At 50.6% G+C, this 15,762-nt stretch overlaps 1 protein-coding gene across 11 annotated transcripts in view; it reads right to left on the minus strand.

The window, feature by feature from the left end:
• MICAL2 (microtubule associated monooxygenase, calponin and LIM domain containing 2) overlaps positions 1 to 15,762 on the minus strand; it is a 201,182-nt gene that overhangs the window by 91,547 nt on the left and 93,873 nt on the right. For all 11 annotated transcript variants that reach the window (XR_009245314.1, XM_058663375.1, XM_058663370.1 and 8 more), the window contains exons 11-17: positions 15,454 to 15,580; positions 14,786 to 14,876; positions 13,640 to 13,787; positions 11,864 to 12,063; positions 11,430 to 11,536; positions 3,770 to 3,838; positions 659 to 808 (exon numbers count right to left, since the gene is read on the minus strand). Coding sequence is in view for 10 of the 11 variants with exons in the window: in XM_058663375.1 (XP_058519358.1) it covers positions 659 to 808; positions 3,770 to 3,838; positions 11,430 to 11,536; positions 11,864 to 12,063; positions 13,640 to 13,787; positions 14,786 to 14,876; positions 15,454 to 15,580 (892 nt within the window). In the remaining variant the exon portion in view is untranslated. The remainder of the gene's footprint in view (positions 1 to 658; positions 809 to 3,769; positions 3,839 to 11,429; positions 11,537 to 11,863; positions 12,064 to 13,639; positions 13,788 to 14,785; positions 14,877 to 15,453; positions 15,581 to 15,762) is intronic.

The raw sequence follows: 15,762 nt of genomic DNA on the forward strand, positions 1-15,762 counted from the left end.
GCAGCTCCCCTAAGGGAAATTTGGGGTTGGCTGGAGGGCAAACAGGGCCCAAGACAGGCCCAGCAGCCAGAGAGATGATCTCAAGGCATTCAACCTTTTTCAGCCTCAGACTGGCCTGGGGACAGAGGGCTTGGCATGGCCAGGAGACACTTGAGAGGTGACAACGATGCTTCAAGACCTCTGATTCCCTTTCCCTGGGCTTGAGGTTTACAACATGGATGATGATTCTACCCTCCCAGGCGGTTGGCAACTTAGCAAGTTTCTGCAAGTTGTGGCATCTCGTAACATGGTTGCAAAGCAATATCAAGTAAGACAATGGATTTCTTCAATGCATAACAGGTGCCAGCAGTCTGGCCCACTGCCTGCTTTTGTAAATAAAGTTTTGTTGGAACATAGGCTCCTTTGTCTTAACCACTCTCATGCTTCCAGGCTAAATCGTTCAGTTACCACAGAGATGGCACTGCTCTGACACACAGAAAAAATTTCTATCTGGCCTCTTAGGAGGAGACTTGCTGATTTAGAAGACTCTTGAGTGCTGCTTCGATCAGGCCTGACTGGCCTAATGGGAATCCATCTCCGGCCGGAAACACTCTGTTGCCTTCCCGGCAGCAAGTGGTCGCCAGCGAGACAGGTCCACTGAACATTGGCCAGGACTCACCTGCCTCAGGAGGGAGGGGTTCCGAGTGCTTTCCTCAAACTTGGCCCGCAGCTGATTCGCCATGGACTTGACTTTGTTCTGATTGCCTCCTTCTTTACTGCTGCCACTCTCCTGACTAGAGCCCAGGCTCCGGCTGGAAAATGCTGATGGCTGTGGAAATCAGAAAACTTAGATTGTAGTTGGTTCCTGGACCTGTGCATCAGGGAGGGAGCCTGGTTCCTGAAGCAGGGCTCCTTCTGTGGGCCAGGGAAGTGAGGCTGCAGCAGCAGGGACAGCCAGCCAGTGGAAACAATGCTCACAGCAGGGACTTTCTCCTCAAAGCATGGACATGATCAGGCTTAAGAGCCAGCCAGTGAGGGCTCAATCCTGACTTGCATTTCCCAGCTGTGTAACACTGGACGTTGACTCAACATCTCTGGAATGCCTGTCCTGTAAAGGGGAAGAAACCCACTTGACCTGGTTTCTGCAGTAACCAAATATGATATAGATATGTCAGACAAGATCAGGTTCAGCACATACTTTGGTTCTGATGGTGAGTAAGAAGCAGGGACTGATGGATGCAGAGGAGCAGCTGGGCCCCATACAGGCTCGGAGAGCCTCTCTCCTCCACGTCATCCCCAACTTTGCCCAGTCCTGCCTGGGTGTTGCTGTCTTTATTTTATTTATTTATTTATTTGGTTCTAATTTAGGAACAACCATAGGTTCATACAAATGTACACCACAGATTGTTCCCATGGACTCCTTACCCAATTGCGCTTACCACTAATGTCTGGAATAATCACTATGCTATTGTTATAACTAAATCAGCAGTAGCATAGTGTCATTCAAAAGACCAGGGATGCCACAAGAAGATCGCAGCTTTCCCACCAAGACCCTTTGTCTTCACGAGGAGTTCATCTCAGGAACCCACACTGCCCTGAGTCACACTCTGTCCTTGGTTTCCTCCGATCTGCCCTTTCTTTGAAGGACACTGGCAGCTGTTTCAGAGAAAGTCCCTCGGTCTGGGCTGCTCTGCTGTTTGTTCATGACTGGCCTCGGGGTGTGGGTTTTGCAGGGGAAATGCTCTTCTCATTGCACCCCAAAGGGGATACAGGGCACCAACATGCCTTGATCACTTGTGGGTGCTATTTTAGAACATGGGGTTCCCTGTAACATTTCTCCAGCCCACCTGCTACCAACAATGATTGGAAAATCACTAGGGTTCCACAAGAATGTCTGCCATCCTTCCCCCAGGCCTCAGAAGTGTATCATGTCACTGCCATGTCCAGGGGGCAGAAGGCTGCCCGGTGAGATGGAACAGGGGTATCTATACATACCAAAAAATTGGCAGGAAGAGACGAGCAAAGGTTTGCCATTGGTATACAGGATGGCTAAGAGAAGCCACTCCCGGAGCCTTGTGCGCACAGCTGTTCCAAGGTGCTGGACAAGCACAGACCCTCCACAACTCACCATAAGCATCACACTTGAGCATGACCAGTGCACCCAGCCGTGGCCAGCCGGACCGTGGTCACCAGTGGCACTTGCCACACCTCGCTATGCACCTGGGTCACCGGGAACATGGACAGCTGCATGGGCAGCTTTGATGCCTGGAGGACTGGGGTGGCCTGGGAGTCCACATTCCCAGCAGGCAGCCTGGCAGGTAACACTGATGCTTCTGGCATTCGGGCAGCTTTGAGGAGCCAGAATTGAGAAAGAATGGTTGCTTCATGAAAGCTGACTTTCAGCAAAATAGCTGCATCAGGAGATATTCCAGAACCTCCGGAGAAGAAATAGATGCAGAGAGGATTCCGCCTCATCCCCACTGCTGGCCCTGGAAACAGCACAGCAGGAAAAGCAGAAGAGGCTTCCAGGGAGACACAGTATACCCAGGGAGGGAGCCAATCACAGGTGCTGAAGGGCTGGCCCCGCCCCTGTGACTGGCAGCTGCCCCTCAGCCTCTGCCCCTCAATGAACTCCCCTTTTGCAAGCAAGAGGTTGGTACTGGGATCATTCAAAGAAACTCCAGAAAAGGGTTAGAGCAGGGTGACTTGAACTCAACGAGCAGAATGAGTTTGCACATATTTTAAGCTGTGAATTGAATACCAGGTTTGTTTGCACCATGCTCCCATCTTCTGTGGATCATCCCACAAAATCAGTGAGTAGCAGGCAGTGCACCCCCAGCCCAGGTGGGCCATGGGGCTTTGTTTAATCCACAGTCCATGGCTTGGAGATGGAGCAAATCACCAACAGGAAAAGCGGTGTTACCAAAAACATACAGCAACAAGCTATGTAAAACTAAACAAGTCTTTTCTGAATCCTTATTCATCAAGCATCACTGCAGATTATCCCTTGTGCCTCTAAGTCAAGTTGACATTAACCAGAAGCCTGGCGACAGCTGGCACCCCACACCTTCCTGACAACATGCAGACACTTAAAAAAAGCATGGAAAATGGGCACTATGAAAAAAATGGATATGAATTTCAAAATTCCCCTGTACTCCAAGCAGTTGATGTTTCCAATCCATTTCAGTAGCTTTTCGTGTGTCAAGAGGAGCTCACAACTCAGGTCTCCAAAGAGCCACCTTGGGGAGCATAAACCAACTCATTCCTGCTGAGCCCCTTTTCAGAAGCAGGTGTTCTCCTCTGACTTTACAATTTCCCTCTCCCACCGAAAGGGGGCACTTGTGTGCTCTCTGACATTTTTTTGTCTTAAAAGCAAGAACAGAAAACACTGAAGACTCCAAACAGTGCCTGGTAGGAAAGTGGCCCTACTGGGGCCTCTTGACCACTTGTTGTTAACAGTGATGGTCTAGGGATTAACACACGTAGCACATAGCATGCTGTGGAAGACATCTTGCTTTTTAAAAACCCTGCAGTTCCACAGGCTTCCAGTTTATCATGCATTGTCTTTAATAGACAGCATCCACACCCTGGGAGTTACCCTCCTCAAGGCTACAGAGCTAACAAGTACCAAGGCGCGCCAAGGCGAGGCCTGGAACCCTGCCTGACTTGGACCTAGTGCTTCTGGGAGAGGAAATACAGACAGATTTTGGCTGCAGCTGTGCTCGGTAAGCCTGTGGCTACCTGTTGCCAGGGAGTGGTCTTTGTTCAAAGCAACCCTGGGTCCACTGACCTCCTCCAGGTTGTTGAAGCCTTTCCGCCTGCGTTTGTTCATGTCGTTCTCTTCGGATTGGCCATCCACCTGCAACAGCCAAAAAGCACAGTGAGCTCATTGGCACAGACGGCTGGCTTGGAGCTGGCACAGAGGCTAGATCCCTGCTTACACACAAAGCCAGCCTGCAGGCAGACATAGCCTTCAGTGACCCTGCACCGTGACAAGCACTGTCACAGGCTTTGGCTCAGGCGCAACGTTGGAGAAAGCCTTACTCCACACAGGGGGCCAGGGATTGGGGGAGAGTGGCTGGGAACTACATCCCCAAAAGATCATAACAAAATATCCCAAAGAAAAGCCAATCCCTGTGACATGGGCAGACAGTGACTGTCACCAGAACAATGAAAGGTAGCCTAAGGCTGATGTGTCCCAAGTCACAACAGGCCTATCAACACCCTTGGTGTGTTGTCCACCTGGGGTCTCTCTGAACACCTTGGGAGCCTCTCTCCTAGAAGAAAGGGACACTGAATCCCTTCACAAGCATTCTAAGGTCTCAAGGAAGTGAGCAGTCCAGGGACTTGGTGACAAATTAAATTGGCATTTTTAGGTACCATCACAGCTATAGGCAAGGGATATTTTATTAACTCCAAATAACCATGAGAGATAGCCTGATGCCTATAGAAACTACACAGCACTGTTTGCCCAGGCCAAACTGATTTACTGCCTCCCTCCCCCAACTCTGCGTAATTATTAACAATGCCCCCTTTTACCCTCCAAGGTAGCCCAGCTTGCACAACCCATTAAATGGGTTGTTGTCTTACTGATAATCCCTTCAGGCCCATGCTCTGCTGCCTGGATCTGGACATTCCAATCTGGAAACCCCTGCCTGACACAAACACATTGCATCAGCCCTGCAAGGACTACCAAAGGACTCTGTCACCATCGGGTCTGTGTTTATAGGGTGGCAGGGGCTGAGGCAGGGGCTGGGTTTAGTGTCTCCCTGTGCCGTACTGGGTAAGCTGCCCCATTTTGGGCTCTGCCATCCCCTTCTGGGGCAGTCAGTTCCCCACTGTGAGACCCTCTCCCAGTGTCTGGCTCCCTCACGGCCATTGAGCCATCCCCCACATACCCCCTGCCACACACATTCCACGCCCCTTCTGCAGGGTGCTTCACACACTGTGAGAGCCCCTCCCAGGAAGAACCATATTACATACTAGCCTTTGTACCATTGTGGCTGCAGTAAGAAGGGCTGCAGGCCACCTGTTCACCTCAAACCCAGGCATGCAGCTCCACTGCCTCCTCAACACTCCAGTCCCAACAAGTCTTTTATTTCCTGATTGTTCTGAAGTGGTAGCTATGGGAGCCCTGGCATTTGGTCTACCATGGGCCTGCAGGTCTCCAACGAAAAATACCTACTTCCCCTAGCACTTGCACCCCTCACCTTGCCCTGCCTGCCACTCCTGATCTATTAGCACCATCTTTTTTTTTTCTCTGTAACAGACAAGATCAACCACAGTTCAGTCATTGATACTATTTCTGAAACTGGCAGTGCAGCACAGCAGATCCAAGGGCCCTGCCTTGTCTCTGACATTTCTTCTCCACTCCTAAGAAACCACTGTTCTGTGAATGGAAATGGTTTCAACCCAAGCATTTGGGCACACACCAAGAGAAACAGATGACCTCGTTTGCAGCTTAACAGGGAGGTTCTGGAGGCACAGACTGTCTAGGTCCCTATTCTACTGCCAGGGGAGGCTGCTCTGGCCCTGAGACCAGAGCCTGGGAAAGTATAAACTGCTCCACCCGACAAGCACTCTTCATGTACAATCTGAGGATTTTCCTCGTGCATGCATTTCCACCTTAAACAAGGACTTGGTCTTTAAAGAATAACACATCTCTCTCGGAGACGTCCTCAAATGCTCAGGGACCACTGTCTGAGAACGGAAGGCTAACAGTGGCTGAGTTGGAGGATCACATGTCACATCCTTGGGGGCTTGTGCACAGCCAGCAGGCTTGGGGACCCCATGGCTTAGGAGGGAATCAAGGAAGTGTAAAGGGGTGGTCTCGGCTCCTCAGAGCCATCCCAAACCCCATGCAATAACAATGCAGACTCTAGAGCCATCTGAGCAACACACAGATCCTAATGATTTCCTCTTTTTCTGGCGGGTTTAAGACTCAAGAATCAATCCTTAACCAAGATCTAGGTAAACACAAGACACTTAAGTAACTGCAAACCCAGAGACCAATCTTTTTCTTATCTGCTTTGTCTGTTTGTCCATCCCCACCCATTTTACTGTACAAGGAGGAAGAAAACAGCTATCACACCTAGTCATCAGCAAATAACTTTTCTTTTCCTGTTAATTTTCCCAACTCATTTAGATAGCACATTATCCTATCACAATTTCCCAATGATTCCAAAGACTATAACCACAAAGTATCTCTTAAACCAACGGGTTTCCTCATTAAAAAACAAAAATCAGCAGCATCCCTCCTATTTATTTGATCAACACAAGAGAGTCATGCTCCTGTACTTCCTGAGTTAATATGATCTTTGCTCAGAGCAGATCAACTTTGGCTAGCTGGTATAGTCTAACCCTGGAGGAACGGAGGTATGTTTGGAGTAAGAGATATTGGCATTGCGTGCTATGGCCTGGTTGATTCAGGCAGCTGCTACGATATTTGGAAAGATGGTCAGCCCCAAAAGCAAGACAGCTCATTCATTCTTCAAGGGCCCATGGCTCAAGTATTAGCTGTGTGACCTCACAGAAGTCCCCCTAGCTACCCTAAGTTCAATTTCCTTACCTGTAAGATAGAATCTGATACTTGTTTAGTTCAAAGCTGTTGTGATGATGAATCAGCGTAGGTGTAAAACACATCTTGAATTACAGAGTGCCACAGATCCTGACACTATCCGTTGGGTTAATGCTAGGGACAAAATTCTACACGTCTGCATTTTAGTTCTGCTGCTGACATCTGCCACCTACGTCTCTTAGAAAATTTAATCCCTCCAAGTCCAGGTGTCCTCAGCTGTAACTGAGGACCATACTCCCAATCTCCCTCCAAAGGCAACATAAAGTGCAAATGAGATGTGTAAGGGGATTGCGAGAATTCATGGGAAAAAATGAATGCAAAGTTTGCTAAAATGCAAAAATTTTTTTGAGATCTACATAGTTTTCTCAGCATATCCATTCTCTATGAGGATCCCTCTTACGGAAAAGAGCTTTCTATATTGGAAAGTGCTGGATTGATCACAGGTGCACTGCAGAGCCAAGTGTTTAAATAACTTTATGCATCTTCCCAGAAAACAAGTATCTCAATTTACTCAGCATCCGCAAAGGGAAACAGCCACCATTCACTGAGACCATTCCAGAGGCCAGGCCTGGCACTCAGAGCTGTGTGGCAGCTGCTCAGGACTCCGCAGCAGAGCTAGGGCACAGGTTCTCACCCTTGTTCTGCAGAGAGGCTAGGGAGCCTGTGAGAAGCCGGGATATTTGTCAACTCCCCAGAGGTCTGAGGAGGTCTTTGCCCACTGGGCTTCAACATGCACTCCTCCCAGGAGGAAAGGAGAGCTGGCAGGGGGGCTGATGTGGGGCCTGAGCTTGCCCAGTCTTGGAAGCCAGTGCTCAAAACCTTCTCATCTCTGAGGTGACAAGTAACAGACAGGTTCGACAGGGGAGTCAGCAACTTCTGATGCCACTGCAAGGTAAGCTCGTAGGGTGGCTTCCTTGGTTGTTTGGTTCACCTGCTCGGCCCTCAGTATCTGGGACTCAGGGTGAAACAGGTGTTCTATAAACAGCTGGTGAATGAATGGATGGATGGAGAAGGTAGGGGCTCATCTGGCCCTCCCTGACTCTGTGGAAAGTGTTTGGGCAGAACAGAAAGGTTGGGGAGAGGGCCTGGCCTACTTCAGACCAGACATGGCCATAAACGTGTCATACCTGTGAATTCCACTTTATCAGGGATGAGGGCTGGAGGAGGAGGAAGACCAGGCTGGGCAGGATGAATCCAGGGCAGCCACCTGGCTTCTGGGATGTGTTGACAGGGGAAAGCTTCTGTGTTGTCCTCTAAGGAACAGGCTCAGAGTGGGACGGAAGCCAGGTTCCCTGCAGACCCGTGGAATGTAGAGTCTGTAAATACGACTCCAGCCATCACTCCTATGCAGCAGGTCTAGCAGACCACAGACAGGCATATGTCCAAGCTGGAATAACAGCAGCCTCAGAGGTAAGTTCAGCTCTCACCTACCTACTTGGTGATGAGAGCCCTGCACCCTCAGGAACTGTCCCAAAGCTATGAGGCTTCTAGATGCCAACTGGGATCACAAGAAGGTCTGCAGTGGGCCCAGAGCAATAGCCTAGTGGCTAAATCCTAGGCTCGCATGCTCCAGGATTCCACAGGGGCACCGGTTTGTATCCTGACCGCTCCACTTTCCTTTCAGCTCCCTGCTTGTAGCCTGGGAAAACAGTAGAGGACGGGCCAAAACCTTGGGACCCTGCATGCATGTGGGAGACTGGGAAGAAGCTCCTAGCTCCTGGCTTCAGACTGAGCTCCAGCCATTGCAGCCACTTGGGAAATAAACCAGCAGGATGGAAGACCTTTCTCTCTTTCCTTCTCTCTGTATATCTGATTTTCCAAGAAAAATAAATCAATTTTTAAAAATAAAAAAGATCTTCAGTGCGCAGACCAGGGCTTTTCAAAAAGAATGTGTAATCCCCAAGTTCATGGCCTCCTGCAAGACGAGAGTCACCCAGTCCTTAGAGCTCATCAATCCAGCTGTTACACTCACCATTCAAGGGGGAGAATCACCCTCCCCCAAAATAAACAAGGTTTTTCATGGAGAGAAGTATTTTATCTTGCTTGAAGAAGATAAATCTTGTTGGAATTTGGATTTGATTGGGAAGGTAAGATTAGGGAGCAAAGAAATTAACACCAACCATGAAAACCAGGAGGGAGATTCTTTAAGACTGGCTAATGAATTCTCCTTAGATTTAGATGCTTGTTTTAAATGAATGTGTACAGACTAGAAGGGAGGAAGTTGGAACACAGATGCATAGATATGGAAATATCTTCTGTGTGTTAGGCCATGGTACAGAATTGTGCCAGATTGGTCCAATATGTCTATTTCATTCCACTCATTTGAAAAATAGAGAAATGAAGAAACAGTGGCAGGGAGAGGGAGGGAGAGAGGGAGGGAGAGAAGGAGGGAGGGAGAGAGGGAAGAAAGGATGGAAGGAGGGAGGGAGGGGTGAGAGATGGCCCATAGATTGATTTACTGTCTAAATGCCTCTAACAGCTAGATTTGGGCCAAGCCAAAGCCACAAGCCTGGACCTCCACCCCACACAGGGAGCAGGGGTCTTTGGGACTGACCCTCTAAAGTAGGGCAGCCAAGGGACACCCTGCAGGACACTGGCCAGCTTCGAAGGGGGTCACCACTGGGTCAGTCAGTGCCCCAGCTCCCCGAACGTTTCCCAGTAGAGCCAGAGGGCAGTGAAGCTGCCTGGCTGGCCTTGACCAGTTCTGCCTTGTGACTGGCCCACTCCCCCAGCCAGTGCTGGCCAGGCTGCTCTCACTGGGTAATTCTGTCAACAGAGGTGCGGCGAGTGAATGCCTCGAGAGTCTTCCTCTGCGGTTCTGTGTGTGGGTTAACAGCCGGGAATGGGTGGGTGGGGAAGGAGGGTGAACCAGGAAACATATTCAGCGTGTGGTTCAGAGAGCTTCTAGGAAGAGTGCACTGGCTGACTGGGGACACCACCATTCCAGGCGCAGCTCCTGGGGGCTTTAGAGGGAGATGCAAAAGCTGGGGTGAAACAGACAAGACAGGCTTCACAAGACGGCACGATGGGCCAGGAAGTCCCTAGCTCACAACAGCTGAGTAAAAACCAGAGACTGCCACAGTCATCATTCCAGCAGCTTAGCTGAGAAGCCCACCCTGGCTTCTCTAGCTCCTGGTGGGAAGGCCGGGCTATTCCCTTCCTACAACCAGGGAGACAAAGCAGCCGGCACTGGACACAGGGAAACAGTGGCCACCGCATTCCAGGGAGCAGGCAGGGGAGGCCTTGATGGAAAAAGTGACTACTGCTTCCTGCCGTCCAGGGAGTGACAGGAGGCCAGGCGGCTCCACCCTATGCTGGGTGGCCAGCTGAGCTGGCTGGCTGGACGAGGCAGTACTGGCCAGAGGTGACAAGACTGCTGTGGTCCAGATAGAGTGAAAGACATGCAGAGGCCTGCAGAGTCTGCAGGGGGATGGGTGGGAGGGGAAGGGTGGCCCTTACTTACAAGTGCCCTGACCCAGAACTCATGCTCCCAGGATCCGTCCATTGTTCCTCTGTCTTCCACTACCACTGACTGGCCCAGAAACTCCCATTCCACTCCTGGCCCTGACGCTTCCAAACTCCCCAGCCCCTCTTACCCCTGCCCGCCTGTCCTGTGTCCTGGCTCCCTGGGTTTTCCTATTTCTCCCAGCCTTCCTGGCTGTAATTCCTCTTTTTTTTTTTTCCTTTTAAATGGGCTGCTCTGTCTCTGCTCGCCCCTTCCATGTCCTTCCCCAAAGCTGTGACCTTTGCCCTAGCCCTCTCCCTATCTTCCCAGGGTTTTATCCTACCAGCTAGACTCACATCACTTTTGCCTCTGCCTATAACATCAGCATCCCTTACAAGCGACACTTTGAGTCTTGGCTGTTCCACTTTCTATCCAGCTCCCTGCTAATGCAGCTAGGAAAGCAGCAGATGGCCTGAGATCCCTCTACCACTCACATGGGAGACCTGGTTGGAGCTACAGGCTCCTGGCTGTAGCCTGCCTCAGCCTCAGCCATTGTGACCATTTAGGGAATGAACAAGCAGACAGAAGATTTCTCTCTTTTAGTTGCTCCCTCTCTTGTGCAACTCTACCTTTCAAATAAATACATCTTTTTAAAATATGAGCACATGAGAAAGCTTATTTCACACTTTCTGTTGAGAATCTATCATCCAGATAAAAGTCTAACTCTTTACCAGGCCTCCAATTCCCAAAGTGTGTACCAAAGCACCTGTGACACCACAGTGACTTCACAAAGGACTTGCAGGACATGCAGAATTCTCCTGTTACGTAGGCTGAAGTAGATGACACACAGAACTGTCAGGCATTTCTTTTGATCTAGGGGCACCGTGAAAACGATTATTCACAGCCAATTGGGGAAGAGAAAGTTCGGGAACCCATTTACTGGACTCTGAGCTCCCCAAAGGCAAGGTCCACTCGTTACTCACTTCCGCATCTTGCTTCCCTTATCAACAGCAAACAAGAACTATAGCTCCAAAGCTGAAAGGCACACATTTGTGTGGGCAAGGAGCATTTGCCAAACAACATGAAAAACACAGAAGAATGAAACATACATGCAACTGTAACTTCAGCACCACACACTTTGGCCGTAGGGCGCCTGGATTAAGTGGCTCCGTAATGACAGGAGTCACTCCCCAGCCTCCCACTGGCACCTGCTTGTCTGTTCTGTGTCCTCTCCCCTGGCCTTCCTATCCTAGCTGCCCTGCACTGGAAAGAATGTCCAGGAAACCTGGGTACTAAACCCAGCTCAACATGCACCTTCCTGGGGCTGCTATCACAGCACACAGACTGAGGGTGGGGCGATCTTGTGCCCCTTGACCCTACCCACGTGGGTCCCCCGAGAAGCAAGACGAGAGGGCAGAGATGACTCACTCGTGGCGTTCTCTTCCTCGGAAGCGTGAGGTTGAGATAGTTGTTAGGAATGGAGGTCTTGGCCAGACCAAGGTCAGCATTTTCTCCGTAGTTTTTGCGCCAAGAATCTGTTGGGAAAAAGAGGCACAGCTAAGGCATGGATCTGGGGGCCCTGGTGACAGTGGCATAATCACTGTGACAGAGTCCCTGTGAAATCGTTCCTTTACCCCAGACTGGAAGATGTCCCTGGCCTACGCAGGTCAGTGGAAGACTCTGCCCTCCCATGGATGGAGCAGGGAGTCCCCTATGAGCCCACTAGACAGACCCACACACACACAGTACCATCCCTCCTTATCTTCAAAGGCCAGGCTCGGGTCTGCACCAGAACAGATACAAACCCTAAGAACCACAATGGCTCACGGGGCTGAGCCCAACTCCCAGGCAGATATGCTTACCCATGGGCCTCAGTGGGGCGCCCCGGAAGAGCTCGTAAAACTTGGAGAGGTACATGACCATGCTGAGCTTGTCGGGCACCTGGGCCGATGCCATCTCCTTGCCCGTGGTCACGGGAGGGATCCCAAACTCGCGTTCGGCCACGTCAAATGCCAGCTGGTTGTTCTCCACGGCATCGTCTTCATTGAGTGAGTCAAAGTTGCTGCAGGATTAAAGCAAAGAGGGGGGCTCAGGGGGAGGGGGAGTCGGGTGGAGCTCAGGAAGAACCCACCAGGAGCGGTGCAGGCTCACAAACTGCTCGGTGCCCATGACCTGGTTCCAGCTCCTAATCCTGTGTTGGGGGAAGTAAAACGCATTCTTGCTCAGGGAGGATACACATCAGACGTGGGCTAGGACACCCAAGACCCCCAAATATCACATAAACCTCTCTGGAAAACACACAGGCTGCTTTGCATCTCAGTGTTTCCCTTGTGCATCTCTATGACTTACAAAAGGAATATGGGATTCTTCTAAGAAAACCAAAGTACAACCACACATGGCAGAAAGGGAGAGAGTCCCACCCCTTCTCACAGCACCCTCATTTCTTAGAGGGACCAGCTGGCGATCCTAGTGGACATCCTTTCAGCCATGTTGGACGGATTTGCATGTGGACGTGAGACTGTCAAATCTGGTCTTCCCAGGGACCCTGCCGACCATTCCCGGATGACGGATGAAGAATCTGACACTCACATGGTCTAGGAGGCAATCCAACAGCATATAGCTAATGGGTCTGGGTCTCAATTTGTTGAGTTCCTCAATTCATTGAGGAAAGTAGAGTTAGAGAGAGAAAAAGAGAGAGTGAGTGAGCTTCCATTTGCTGATTTTTTTCCTCAGAAGGCTGCAAAAGCTGGGGTAGGCCAGGCTTAAGCAGGAGTTACGAGATTTATCTAGATCTTCCATGAGGGAGATAGGGTCCCAAGTACCTGGCCATCTTCCATTGCTTTCCCAGGTGCATTATCAGGGAGTTGGATCAGAAGCAGAGCAGCCAGGACTCAAACTTGTTCCCACACAGGATGCCAGCATCACAAATTATGGCTTAACCTACTGTGTCACAATGCTGGTTCCTCAAACCCAACTCTTTTGACTAAAACCCTTCACAGCAGTGTTCAGAATCAGGTCTTACCCCAACTCCTTTCCTGAGAGTAAAGCTCTGAGGTACAAATGCCCAAGTTTCCACAGTGTGGCAGCTGGGGCATGGTGGCAGATTGCTGAGCCTGAGTCCATTTTTCAACTCCCATGTAAAGAACGCAGATTCAGGGTAGGGTTTCAGTATAGCAGGTAAAGTTACCACCTGTGATGCTGGCATCCCAAATGGGCATAAGTTCAGGTGCCAGCTACTTAACTTTCAATCCTGCTCATAGCCTGGGCAAAACAGCCAAGGCTGGCTCAACTCTTTGGGCACCTGCACCATGTGGAAGACTTAGATGAAGCTTCTGGCTTCTGACTGGCCATTGTGGCCATCTGGGGAGTGAACAGCTGATGAACGATCTCTCCCTCTCCATCTCTCCCTCTGTATGTGTAACTCTGCCATTCAAAATAAATAAAAATAACTAAATAAAGAACACTAATCAAACCTGAAACAAACAAGGCAACCACTTCCAAGGCAAAGGGGCACAATTAAGAAAATACCAGATTGAAACAACACAGGAAAGTACTGAAGCAAGTAATGAAGGCTCTGCATCCAGCAGAATGGCCTCAGTCCCCTTGCCGCTAGTGTCCAGCCTGAACCCCAGACTTACATCAGCTCCGGCCGGAAGCGGTGGATGATGGCACAGAGCGCCAGGCCACTGCGCCAGGATGTTGTTAGGTCGGTGACGTTGACATGCTGATAGCCCTCCGTCTGCTGTTGGCACCACGTTAAGAGCTTGCTGGGCCGGATGTCGGACTCTGCAGGGAGCAAGGAAGGAAGCATAGGTAGGGAAGCCCTGGGGAACTCTCAGGAGGTCATGGGCATCCCCACCCACTCTACCAGGGCTGGGGACCAGGAGCAGCTGCATCCAGGCCAGGGGCGAGGGAAGGATGCTGCAACAGGAAACACAGCCCTCCCATTGAATCCCTAAGATCCACCATGAACCCAACAACCTCCCAGGGTCAAGGCTAGGAACATAGCCTTGCCCATAGCATGCTCACCCACAAGGAAAGGGAGAAGATGGCAAGGATGAGGGATCACTATGGAGAGAGGAATAGGGTGCATGGAAGCAGGCCTGCCCCCAGTTTGCAAAGGCAGCATGGCAGGGCAGCCTTGCAGCTGATTCCTGAAGAATGTCTACAAATTCATCTGACAGAAGGTGGCCTTCCAGGAAGGTTCAAAAAACTGTGCAGGGGCCAAGACTCTGGGGAACCTACCCTGTGTGTAATAAGAGTAGGGTTCATTACAGTGCATGGAGGATGACAGCAGTTGGGAACAAGGTGGTTGTGGGAGGAGAAGAGGCAAGGTCTAGACAAAAGTAAAGAGGGATGAGGCCTGCTTGGTGTAGCTGGATGCTGGGGGAGCTGTGTTCTGAACCACTCCTTCCCCAGCCATGAGCAGCGGCCCTGTGTCTGGTGCTGTGTAAGGCCCTGGAAGGTTGGGAAAATACAAAAGCCCTCACCTAGCTTCAGAGACAACATGCAGAAAACAAGAGCAACAAAAGCAAGTTTCAAGGATGGAACCACTAGTTGTGATGGGTGCACTAAGTGCCCGATGTATACCAGCTCCTTTACTCCTTGCAGCAAGTATGCGTGCAGGTGAAGTTCTCCTCCTTAGGTGAGTGGGGCAAGTGGAAGTTCAAAGAGGAGAGGTGTTTGTTCTGCCGGTGACAGAGGATAGAGCCAGGCTGTCTTGCAGAACTTGAGTCACGTGGCCACTGAACACAGCTGGCCAGACTCCCAGCAGGGTCACTCACCTCGCCTGGAGAGGCCAACTGTTCTCCGCATGGAGCTTAGTCTCTCAAGAGGATGGTGGTCCAGCTCCTTTGTGATGTAAAGGTGCTTTACCTGTGGACAAGGAAGAGTGTCCCATCTGCCTCCTGGCTTTCCTCTTCTCCAAAATCCTAACCCCAGGGCCCCTGCATGGTGGGCCAGCATGACCCTCGGCAAGGGAACCTGTGTGACTCAAGTCCTAGAGGAATGAACCTAGATGGTCAACCCCAATGTGTAAGGTCTGAGGGCAAGTATATGCAAGTGGTGGCTTTCACAAATTAACACCAGTTCTCTTGTCCTTTTGGGGGGGTTGGGTGGCTTCGAGTTTGCATCTTGTCAAAGAGTAGAGCATGATCAGCAATGACTGTGCATGGCAACAAATTAATATATGTAAATTCATGCACACAGGAACATGCATGTGAGTTGATATACATATTTATATGCATGTGTATTTGTGCATATTTGTCTTAAAGTTTTCTGGCCCTCTCCTATAGCCTACAAAGAATGCTAGAAAACTCACTCTATGTGTTTCAAGGTTTCCCCAGAGGGCCCTCACAGAAGGCTGCACTTGGCAGCCTGGGAATGTGTCAGTGTCTCACCTGGGCCTCCCCTGCCCTCAGCTCAGTGTGGACTGTCCCAGGAGCAGACTCACCTGATGGGGCCTGACACAATTTGAGTTGAGGTTTGGGTAGCGTGTCCCTGGGTCCAGTGTGTATTGCTCAAAGTTCTTGTTGATGTTCTCTGGGGTGGTTTGAGGTAACAGCCGGTACAGACTTTCCCTGCAGGAAAGCCAGGCCCTGAGGTCAGGAACAGCTCCAGCCATGTTGGGTCTTTGTCCCAACCCTTCCCTTCCTCTACAATTCCCTCTTCCACCATGAGCTCCCTGGTTCAAGGGCTTCTTGGGTGTGTTGGTACAACCCTGCCCTGAAATGTCTGGCTCTTGTGGTTCTTGAGGTTCTGC

The sequence above is a fragment of the Ochotona princeps genome, chromosome 4 (genome assembly GCF_030435755.1).
Source record: "Ochotona princeps isolate mOchPri1 chromosome 4, mOchPri1.hap1, whole genome shotgun sequence".
Lineage (NCBI taxonomy): Eukaryota > Metazoa > Chordata > Mammalia > Lagomorpha > Ochotonidae > Ochotona > Ochotona princeps.